This window comes from Dreissena polymorpha, chromosome 6 (assembly GCF_020536995.1).
Source record: "Dreissena polymorpha isolate Duluth1 chromosome 6, UMN_Dpol_1.0, whole genome shotgun sequence".
Classification (NCBI taxonomy): Eukaryota; Metazoa; Mollusca; class Bivalvia; order Myida; family Dreissenidae; genus Dreissena; species Dreissena polymorpha.
This window is the reverse complement of record NC_068360.1, coordinates 3,329,441-3,341,915: the sequence shown is the minus strand read 5'-3', so window position 1 is coordinate 3,341,915 and position 12,475 is coordinate 3,329,441. Positions and strand designations below refer to the sequence as shown.

Sequence of the window (12,475 nt, the reverse complement as noted above, 5' to 3'; positions counted from 1 at the left end):
CTATAGCCATATTAGGAAAAATGCCCTGCCCCCTGGCGGCCATGTTTTTCATCCAATTGGCATCATTTTCGAACTCGTCCAAGATATTATTGGGATGAATCTTCTGACCAAGTTTCATGAAGATCAGACAATAAATTTGACCTCTAAAGAGTTAACAAGATTTTACTATAGCCATATATAGCCATATAAGGAAAAATGCTCCACCCCTTGGCAGCCATGTTTTTCAAGCAAACTTTACCATATTCGAACTCATCCAAGATATCATTTAGACCAATCTTCTGACCAAATTTCATAAAGAATGGACAATAAATGTGGCCTTTAAAGTGATAACTAGGTTTTACTATAGCCATATAAGGAAAAAATGCCCCGCCCCCTGGCAGCCATGTTTTTCAACCAACCCACATCATTTTCGAACTCTTCCAAGATATTATTGGGATGAATCTTCTGACCAAGTTTCATGAAAATTGGACAATAAATGTGGCCTCTAGGGAGTTAGCAAGATTTTACTATAGTCATTTATAGCCATATAAGGAAAAATGCCCCGCCCCTTGGCAGCCATGTTTTTCAAGCAAACGTTACCATTTTCTAACTCATCCAAGATATCATTTAGACCAATCTTCTGACCAAATTTCATGAAGATCGGAAAATAAATTTGGCCTCTTAGAGTGTTAACAAGGTTTACTATAGCCATATAGGGAAAAATGCCCCGCCCCCTGGCGGCCATGTTTTTCAACCAACCCGCATCACTTTGGAACTCGTCCAAGATATCAAAGGGATGAATCTTCTGACCAAGTTTCATGAAGATCAGACAATAAATGTTGCCTCTAGAGATTTAACAAGATTTTACTATAGCCATATTTAGCCATATAAGGAAAAATGCCCCGCCCCTTGGCAGCCATGTTTTTTAGCAAACGTTACCATTTTCGAAATCATCCAAGATGTTATTGAGACCAAACTCCTGACCAAATTTCATGAAGATTGGACAATAAATGTGGCGTCTAGAGAGTGAACAAGATTTTACTATAGCCATATAAGGAAAAATGCCCCGCCCCTTGGCAGCCATGTTTTACAAGCAAACGTTACCATTTTCGAACTCATCCAAGATATCATTGAGACCAATCTTCTGATCAAATTTCATGAAGATTGGACAATAAATGTGGCTTCTAGAGAGTGAACAAGGCAAATGTTGACGTCGCACAACGCACGACGGACAAAAGGCGTCACATAAGCTCACCATGAGCACCATGTGCTCAGGTGAGCTAAAAAAGTGTGTGCCCCCCCCCCCCCCCTCATCCTGCCCTTTTCAAATCCTAGCTGGAGCACTGATATGCTACACGCTTAACAAAGGGGAGGTCACTGGTCTGATCCCCACTGTGGGAGCATTCTTTAGATCTCCTCAGAAGATACAAATCTCAGAAGAAACAGACTACAACGCAAAAAGCCACAGACTCATTTTGATGCAATCAAGATAAAACAAATAGGTTTAAACTGAACAGGATTCAAATAGAAGAACAAACTAGAACATGGTGGATAATAGTGTTATGTAACTCTCTATGAGGTTATCAAACCCTATCTGAAATGAATGTTTTCTCTAAGCATGCTGTTGTGAAGCAAATCTCAAAATGGGTAACAGAGGCAATTAAATGATACACAAGAGAAGGGAAATACCCCAACAAATGAGCAATTCAAATACTACTCTTAGACTAGCAATTTAACATTTTAAAATCTGTAATAAAGACATATCGGGAATATCTATGTAAAATGATTAAGCCATGGATTTCAACAATAAAAAAAAAAAGCTTTCAACTTTTTGAACAAGCATTGTAGAAACTGATCTAGAGCTGATGAACAATGAATACACAATTACACAAAACAAGAACATGTTGATTTCACCAAAGATCAATCAATTAACCCTTTCAGTGCGGGAACCGAATTTTGAAGGCTTTTGCAAACAGTTTGGATCCAGATGAGACGCCACAGAACGTGGAGTCTCATCAAAATTCAATCTGTTTGCTATTCTGATAATATTCTTTGAAAAAAATCAAAGAAAATGCTTATTTTAGAAATTAAGCCGACGACATTTTAGCAGACAACAAATTTCCCAGCATGCAATGGGTTAACAAAGATTTGTTTTATCATGAGTTCCCATCAATGATATCAGCACCAGCACTCTAGTCATTTCATTCATGATAAACCAATTAGTCCTTTAACCCTTTACCACTTAGATACGTATTTTGACGTATTTGTAGTCCCTTAGAAAGTTAAATTGAATTTAAGACCTTTCTTACTAGATTCAAGTTTTAAAAGCTTCATTTTCAACCCTTAGATACTGATGAGCAGCAAACAGCATAAAACCTGAACAGACTGCGAGTTACTCGCAGGCTGTTCTGGTTTTATGCTGGTTGCAAAAGCCATTTTCACTTTGCTTCTGAGTTGGTCAAAGGGTTAATCAATGACGGCAGTAAATAATTTGGCATTATTCTGAACAGTTGTTGTTTGACTTGAAAATTTCATAAAATTAATATACAATAGCATGCAAGAAACTTCATATCAGTTATAGATAACAGATGGTTTTTGATGATGGATAAAAACAAGTTAGATCTGCATGGTTTTTATAGTATTAAAACTCAGCGTTAACTAGGTCCTGTCTTTTTATTATGCATATTATGAGAACTGGTGGCGCATGTCATGTTAACTTGATAATCTTATCTACACATTTGCAGACATGTGGTGTCAAAGACATATCAATTAATGCTTCCACACTTAGGGATATCATCTCCCATGAAGAGAACAAGTTCCTCATTCTGTTTATTAAAGATGATTATCTTCCTTAATTTGATTTTCCGTCATTATATAGTGAAAATAAATTCACCATGTTTTTTTTCTCTCTTTTCATGTTGTGCATTAATTGTGTATCTTAAATGTAGATAATTAGAAGTTAGATACACTATATAACTAATATCTTCAAAGCGATTTCAGTTATAATCAAAACATTCATTTCAGGCTCTGGATTTGCATGTTACCTAAACAGCGATGATACTTTATATAAGAAATATTTAGATAGAAATAACAAGACTATTGTCAAGCAATATAAGTCCCCTGTACCGGCTCCACCATTGTCAGAAATTCCAGATTTTTTAAATATATATTTGTTGCCATAGCAACCAATTTTTTTTATTTAGGATCAAAATGAAATGATGTGCATAATGTCCATATTGCCATCTATCCATGTTTCAAGTTTCATGAAAAAATATTAAGAATTTTAAAAGTAATTGCAGGATCCAGAAAACCACCATTTTCAGCAGTATTTCTAGTCTATTTGTTGCCAAAGCAACCAGAATTTTTGACTTCGGAACAAAATGAAATGACGTGCATAATGTCCATATTGCCATCTATCCATGTAACAAGTTTCATGAAAAATATTAAAAACTTTAAAAGTTATCGCAGGATCCAGAAAAACCACCATTTTCAGCAGTATTTCTAGTCAATTTGCTGCCATAGCAACCAGAATTTTTGACGTAGGAACGAAATGAAATGACTTTTAAAGTTATCGCAGGATCCAGAAATGTGTGACAGATGGACGGATGGACAGATGGAGACAAAACCATAAGTCCCTTTCGGTGAAACCGGTAGGGTACTAATAATGTTTTAGGCAAAGGCAGATATGTACTTTTCAATAAAAAGGCTGATGCCTTAGAAGCCTTAAATCTTACTAAGTTTCACTAATGACTAATTCTTCCAAAATACATTCTATTAAATATATAATTAGTTTAAAGTTAATATTGCAGTCTATAAATTCCCAAATAACTTTATATTTAAAACAAGCGGGCCTTAAAGGCCCAAAGTCGCTCACCTGAGATATCAAGATATTATTGGGACAAATACACAAATACACATGAATCTTCTGACCAAGTTTCATGAAGATCGGAGTGTAAATGTGGCCTCTAGAGTGTTAACAAGATTTTACTTTAGCCATATAAGGAAAAATGCCCCGCCCATTGGAAGCCATGTTTTTCAAGCAAACATGATTATTTTCGAACTCATCCAAGATATCACTGAGACCAATCTTCTGACCTTATTTCATGAAGATTGGACAATAAATGTGGCCTCTAGAGTGTTAGCAAGGTTTTACTAAAGCCATATATTGCCATATAAGGAAAAATGCCCCGTCCCTGGTGGCCATGTTTTTAAAGCAACCAAAATCATTTTCGAACTCTTCCAAGATATCATTGGGACAAATCTTCTGACCAAGTTTCATGAAGATCAGAAAATAAATGTGACCTCTAGAGTGTTAACAAGGTTTTACTATAACCATATAAGGAAAAATGCCCCGCCCCTTGGAAGCTATGTTTTTCAAGCAAACACAATTATTTTCGAACGCATCCAAGATATCACTGAGACCGATCTTCTGACCAAATTTCATGAAGATTGGACAATAAATGTGGCCTCTAAAGAGCTAACAAGGCAAATGTTGACATCGCACGACGGACGACGCATGACGGACGATGGACGAAAAGCGATCACAAAAGCTCACCATGAGCATGTTGTGCTCAGGTGAGCTAAAAACAACGATACTAAAATTAGGAAGTAGTTTTTTTTAAATACTGATTTAGGCAAATGCAGAAAATTACTTTTAAATAAAACAGTCTTCCTTGACCTTAAGTCGATCAAAGTTTTGCTCACTGATCAAGAAACAGAAATATACATGAGCCTCACTCTACAAAAAGGGAGTTTAATTCATATTGTCCCAGATTAGCCTGTGATGTTTTTCTTTTAAAGAAAGTGACTCTTCATCGCAATATTCCAGTTAAGGCGGAAAGTGCCATCCCCGATTAGCCTGTGAAGACTGCACAGGCTTGTCATGGACAAAACTTTGCATTCAACCCCCTTTTCACAGAGCGCGACTCATAATTTAAATTCACAAAGTTTACTTCCGATTGTTCCAAGTTTCATCAAATCTGGACATAATTACTGTGGACTCTAGTGTTCACAAGGTAAATGTAAATGATGGACAACATTACATCATTAGTTCTACCACCAATTATAACAGATTTCTCCCATATCACTAATACAACAGATTCAGTACAATTTCCACCACAATTAATTCCCCATTAACCAATAAACATTTCCAACCAAAAACCCTTAATATTATCAGCAACAGGCTCCTAAATGACCTGTCTAACCTCCACAGAAAATGACTGTTTATACCAGAGGAAATGTTACATGTAAATATCACTCAAGCTATATACCATATGGTACCCAAATGTACCAATAAATGCTCATAAACATTTACATAGACTGCATGTCGATAAAACAGCTGTACTATACCCACCTATATGCACATAAACAATCCTTAAATTCCTTGCAAATTCTGAAGTTCCCCACAAGGAATTCAGAGTAATTTACCAAAACACTTGAGTAGGAAGCACTTATTACAATTTTTACAGTAAAACAAAGGAGTTGTTGTTTGTTATCACTAGACACTTCAAAAATAGTACATTTGAAACAGTAACCACACACAGCATAATATTCTGTTAACTTCACTAAAACTAAAGACCTCAATGAATGAAAGCCATTAGTACCATGACATTAATAAAAGTCAATTGCTTAATTACCAATTAACACATTAGTTTTGTCAATTCTTTCAGATTCACAATTCAAACAACTGAGTATTGACTAACATTCCATGTTTAAGTTTTGAATCACATATATTCCAGCAAGGTGTTATTAAACTCCATGCAACATTTCAGTGCATATTTCAAGAGAGAGGGGTATCCACATATGATACCTGTACTACCATTGCATGCCCCACAATGTAATCATGAACTAATCCATAGCAGAAAGTTAAGAAGAATCTGAACAGCAGGATTCTTGTACGGTAGTATCTAATACCGTAGTAGTTCCAATGCTCATTAAAAAAAAGTATAGTGTCCACGACAGAAGGAAAATCGTTTCATTATCTAGCCAGACATGTGTGTTGTACACAGTCAGTCTATTAAGTGAAAAAAAAAAACACAACAAGCAAATTCGTTGAATTGATATCCCCCGCCAATATGCTTCTGGACACTCATACCAAGTTTCAATGAAATCTGCCAAAGCACTTCCAAGATATGGCTTTGGACAAACAATTTTTTTTTCAAGATACAAAGGGCCATAACTCTGTTATTATCAGATGGTGTACAATGCCATTTGGCGTGCATCATCCTATTATCCATATATATACTAATACCAAGTTTCGATGAAATCCGCCAAAGCACTTCCATTAGATATGGCTCCGGACGGACGGATGGAAGGACGGACGGACGGACGTACGGACGGACAACGCCAAAACAATATCCCTCCGCCTATGGCGGGTGATTATAATACTTAGAAACGTAAATGTTAAACCTTTATTTCAAAGTCAGGATATACCGTAGGTTTCCACGTATAGCGCGCAGACTGTGTTTTACCTCCAAAATTCAAAATAAAAGGTGGTGCACGCTATACATTGATACAGCGCTATCCTGGCTGCTTAATTGGTAAAAAATATGTTTCGTAATCGTAAATAATAAAAATGGTCACCATGTTTTTTTCCAGAAAACTACCACCCTATAATCATACAGATTGAGGGGCAATTGTTGACAACAAGAAGTTGCTACTGGTAGATATGAATGCGGTTGAAGAAGTTTCGGTCAAAAATTAATTTGTTTGAATAAACTTGCGGACATTTCTTTGTTTGTGTTTTTACACTTCTTTATTGATGAATTCCGATGGGGATGTTGTCGACATTCCGTAGAAAAGGCAAGGGTAGGTGCGAACGAGGTCTTTTTTGCGGGTAACGGTAGGTGAAAAAGGGGGTCATTTTGCACTTCGTAATAGGCAGATGTTATTGAGTAATATGTGCCACAACTTGTTAAGACGCTAATTGACATTTGAGACACTAATTGACACTTGAGAACATGAAGATATGCAATTGCATTTTGTGTGTATAAATATTGAACGTTCAACAGTGGTGTACCTCAACAACTGTATCCCTGTCTCCCATGCGACATTCAAACTTACCGGTAATGCCCATGCTTTCCCCGAGGAAAAATCACACGATGTACACTAATTCTTATTTTCTCACGTTTTTAACGAAATGCACGTGGACTGTTAATCTTTTGCTAGAAAATTACAAAATTGTCAGAAAAGTATAGTGCTATGCAACCCATGCTCCTAATCATAATGACGCTTCCTATTTTGATTGCTTAATTAAGCTTTCCAATGCCCCGGATTATTGGATTGTGCACTAGTAAAATGGCAGCCATTTTCCGTCCGATTTGGTGGTTTTATAGTCTTTAAATATTTTTTCTCCATTTTTGCATTTAAAAAACAGCCTGCGCGCTATACACAGGAGCGCGCTATTCGTGGAAACCTACGGTATGCAGAATATCTTTTTAAAAGATATTTCTTGTTTGACTTAAGTCTAAACAAGAGATGTGTTTGTCAGAAACACAATGCCCCCTACTGCGCCACTTTGATTTCTTTTTTATTTTTGTATTATATAGAGGATATTTGTTGGATTCGGTGGATTATCGATTTTAATTCACGAGTGATCATAAAAAAATATATATTTTCTATGATCACGAGTGAATTTAAATCGATATTCCATCGCATCCAACAAATTATCTTTTTATTTTATGCCTTTTTTTTACCGTTTATATACATTGTTTAAGAGTTAAACTAAAGAATTTCGCTGGGAAAATGATGTCAATAAAATGACGTCATTTCACAGTAAACAATGAAAATTATCGATAATTTTCACTGCTAAATTTCACTGTTTAAAACAGTGAAATTAGCAGTTTTAATTCGCTGATATTTCTCTATAAACCACCGGAAAGCATAAAATAAATCCCTTTAAAAAATATTACTTCCCTTGTGAAAATGATCTGTACCTGCAAAATGATAAATATAAATTATCTCCCTTTAAAGGTTGTTACTTCCCTTGAATTTTTATTTTACCTTTGACCTTGAATGATGACCTTGACCTTTCACCTCTCAAAATGTGCAGCGCCATAAGATACACATGCATGCCAAATATAAAGTTGCTATCTTCAATATTGCAAAAGTTATGGCCAGTTTTCGGACGGACAGACGCACAGACAGACGGACTGACAGACTAGGACAGACGGACTGAAGGACAGTTCAACTGCTATATGCCACCCTACCAGGGGGGGGGGGGGGGGGAGGCATAAAAATCTGTTGGTGAGTATTGGCCCTGCACTAACTGATAAGCCCACAAAGACTGACTATGCTCACTTAAAAGAACAGTGTTGGTATCACTACACAGGTAGCACAGGTATGCTAGTAAAATTGCTTTCAGCTTAGCAGATAGTAGCTATTTCTACAGAAACATGTTGAATGCAGCCAACTACTTCATGTAATATGCAGCAGGAGTGGTCTACTAACCACATGCAATGTATTCAACACTTGCATTCATTATTCATTATTCATAATTAACCGCATTTAAGATTGTTCCAGAGTCGCTTATTGCAACAAAGACGCATTCTTTTTCAAAGGTCACCTAAAATAAATCCCGACAAATTGCTATCTTGATAATTCTTCTTTTATGTGTTGCCTGCCAAAATATTTGGGAAGTTTGTATCTATGAGTTAAGATAAATCAACCCTTTACATATACAACAATATCTGAACAAAGAACACCAAAAAAATCACTTTCAAAATGTTGGAACTCTTTCAAATTGTTAAGGTAAACAATATGAAACAATTCATCAAATTTATTTTCAAGCAGAATTAAAGATTACAAACAATTACAGTACTTGGATGGGAGTCGAAACATAAACCATATTTAAAGTTATTGATTATATATATATAATCATACAAAAAAATCTCATGCTTAATTTACAAATAGCAATATAAAAGAATAAGCAACATATACAAACTACCAGAATATAAATCTTGTGAAGAGAAATTTTCTGGAACATTTCACTTTCTTACTCATTGCATAACAATGTAGTTTTCTCCATCCAAAGTAGACCAGTTTAAATATAGCAGACAAGCTGGCATCCTGTCAGGAAATTTCAGATGAATGAAGCCATGAGAATAATATATATTTCAATTACAAGGCAGCCTGCAAAGGCAATTACTGAAATATTTTCACAGGATGTTCATTCTTTAGAAATCATTTTTTTTTTGAAAATTGAATTGGCACAGGGAAAAATTGATGTATTTATAAATCAGACTATGACAGTAGTTTTCCCAGAAAATGTCAAAGGAGAAAATTGTCTATCTTTAAAAGAACTGAGAGCATAATGAGTCATCAATGACACACTGAAATAGCAATCAAAGGCAATTATGTCAGCCATTTATCACCAACATAGTGTAAAATTATGGCTTAATCTCTTGCACCATTTACAGGAGTTGGTATACTGGTGTGTTGAAATTTGAACATGGATAAGGTTGTAATTTAATCCTTTACCATGTAGATAAATACTTTGACGCATTTGCAGTCCCTTAGAAAATTGAATTCAATTTAAGACAATTCTTACTAGATTCAAGTTTAAAAGGCTTCATTTCCAACCCTTAGAGACTTGTGAGCAGCAAACAGCATAAAACCTGAACAGACAGCGAGTTACTGAGTTACTCGCAGGCTGTTCTGGTTTTATTCTTTTTGCACATAGCCATTTACACTTTACTTCTGATGGCGAAAGGGTTAACAAAAGCAGTTGTACCCTTTGTATTGACCCATTTATGCCTAGCGTCTAGAAAAAAGGCCTTGGCAAACAGCGTAGACCCAGATGAGACGCCGCATGATGCGGCATCTCATCAGGGTCTGCGCTGTTTGCTTAATAGAATTTCTGTAAGAAAAATTCTAAATATAGAAATAAATACACTAGACATCCCTAATTTTGGAAATAAATTGATCCAATTTAAAAAGATGGGAGAGTCCACTAGGCATAAATGGGTTAATAGATTACGCCTTTGTACTTGTTGACTCTCAACAGCATAATAATTGAGACTCTCTAAGTGAATAGGGGGTTTATGCATTTTCGTGAGGTGTTGTCCCAGAATCGCCTGTGCAATCCAAGCTAAAAGGGACAAAACTTTCCACTTTTATTGTATTTTTCGTTTAAAGGAAGACCCTTCTTAGAGAAAATCCAGTTCAGGCGGAAAGTGTCTTCCGTGATTAGACTGTGTTATTTTTTCCAAATCAAACTGCAGCAAAATTTCTTCCATACCTACATATAAAGGCTATTAAGCTATACAAATATTGGTGAAAAATCCAGTGAGCAATTTTAGAGTAATTTAATATGGGATATTACATTATGTTTAACCCATTTATGCCTAGCCTCTAGAAAAAAGGCCTTGGCAAACCATCATGCTATATGCAGGGTCTGAGCTGTTTGCTTAAAGGGATTTCTGTAAGAAATATTCTTAACATAGAAATAAATATACTAGACATACCTAATGTTGGAAATAAATTGATCCAATTTAGAAGGATGGGAGAGTCCACTAGGCATAACTGGGTTAACCCTTTCCCAAAGCAAAGTGAAAATGGCTATGTGCAAACAGCATAAAACCAGAGCAGCCTGCGAGTAACTCAGTAACTGGCAGTCTGTTCAGGTTTTATGCTGTTTGCTGCTCATCTTAATGTTTGAATTGAAGTCTTTAACACTTAAATCTACTAATAAAGGTCTTAAATTAAATATAACTTTCTAAGGGACAACAAATGCATCAAAATATGTATCCAAGTGGTGAAGCCAAAAGGGTTAAACAACAGACAAGTGCAATGCTGCATGCCTTGCACATTTAGAGGATGTAAAAACATTGGTTGATCTCTACCAGATAAACCAACCTAAGACAAAACTTATTATACATAGACTCAGTTAAGTTTTTCTCTTACAAAGATTACCCGCTTTCTTCTCAAACAAGTTCACTGCCTGGGCAGGGGAGACAATCTCAGTCTGCTGGTCAGGTGTCGTCTGGAACTGAGTTGTCTGCCCTGGCTGGGCGGCAGGAAGGGGTTTCGCAGGGGGGATTTCCAGGGCAGTGGGGGCCTCCTCAGGGGAAGTCTTAATACCTGAAATGGTGCCCCAAAATACAAATAACTATTTTGGGTAAGAAGGTGTGATAACACATTAAGGGTAGTGGGAAAATGGTGAAAAGGGTTACATAACATAATATAGCAGGGACATAACAAGCCATACTAAAATACCCAATCGTGTATAATTAGTTTAGCATCATCGGCACTGGAGGATACACTCTAAGGACAAAAAGCATCACCAATTCTAACAAAGTATAGGCAAAATTAGACATTACAAAACAATTATGTGGCAATATAATTGACATGCAAGCTGGTTCTGATATCTTTCTTGATGTGTTAAATTAATGTTAAAATCAGTTTAAATGTTAAAACCAACTATTAATATTAGTCAACTGTACAGATAATATAAATTAAAACAAGAAATTTGTTCAGAAACAACATGCATATTGTTTGTGGTATATATATGTATGGAAAAAAATTGCATCTTTTTTTACATAAAAGCTACAGCTATCTTTACTTATCTAAACTTATGGACCATTAAATGGTTAAAAGTTTCGAATCATTTCCTAAATATTTAATACATATAACTTTAATGCTCTCAATATATATAGCAGCGAAGAATAAGCAGTCACTCAAGGAAAAAAATAATAATCATCTACTCTAAATTATAATACTGGTATTATTTTCATTTTCAAATAATTAAAAATTTCACATGGATACTAAACCTAAAAACAATTAATAAAAAACTGTTCAGTTAAAAACATATACGGATGTTTGGATGTTATAAGAGTTAACTTTCTAAGAAAATAATAAAAACTGAACAATAAATTTGAATTGAAACAAATGAATGAAATTGGTCATTATCAGACAATCGGAATTCAATAGAAAGTTTACTAGAAAGTTTTGAAGTCTGTCGGATGGAACTATTATAAAAGATACAAAATAATTACTTTAGGAACACACACAAGTAATTACCATCTCTTTCTAACAGTTTAAGTCTTGTTGATGTTTGTCTAAGCTGTATTCTAGATAACTCTGCCACTCCATTTCCACTCAAAGACGGAGTTGTACCCCCTTCTAAACAAAAAAAACAACAAGCCAAGCCATGAGCAAAGCTTTACATTTTGACTTGTGCATTGTGGGTTCATGAACTGCAAATGGAAAATGTTTAGATGAAGGAAATAAATGGCAAAGTAAGAAAATTAATATAAAATGCAAACATTAATATACTTAAATACCAGCCCCATTTAAATGTTTAATGCCCAAATCTTCTAATATTATATTAAAATATAGAAACCTCTTTGAAAATGTTTTCTTAGTTACAATTACTTTCCCACCGAACACAATGGACCATGCCATGGTTATGTCCTTAATTTTTTGTGTATGCCAAATACTTTTTTTGTGCCAATTATTAATTTCCTGAATAACTTATTACCTTAAACTAAGTTAAGTA

At 35.2% G+C, this 12,475-nt stretch overlaps 2 protein-coding genes across 2 annotated transcripts in view; one reads left to right on the top strand and one right to left on the bottom strand.

Annotated features, from left to right (window-relative positions):
- The window catches only part of LOC127833219 (uncharacterized), a 1,273,891-nt gene that overhangs the window by 598,755 nt on the left and 662,661 nt on the right, over positions 1-12,475 (top strand). The gene's annotated exons all lie outside the window — the stretch shown is intronic.
- Positions 1-12,475, bottom strand: part of LOC127833218 (unconventional myosin-XVI-like) — a 179,130-nt gene that overhangs the window by 41,877 nt on the left and 124,778 nt on the right. Inside the window, exons 37-38 of the mRNA XM_052358375.1 lie at positions 11,998-12,099; positions 10,891-11,058 (exon numbers count right to left, since the gene is read on the bottom strand). Coding sequence (XP_052214335.1) covers positions 10,891-11,058; positions 11,998-12,099 — 270 coding nt within the window. The remainder of the gene's footprint in view (positions 1-10,890; positions 11,059-11,997; positions 12,100-12,475) is intronic.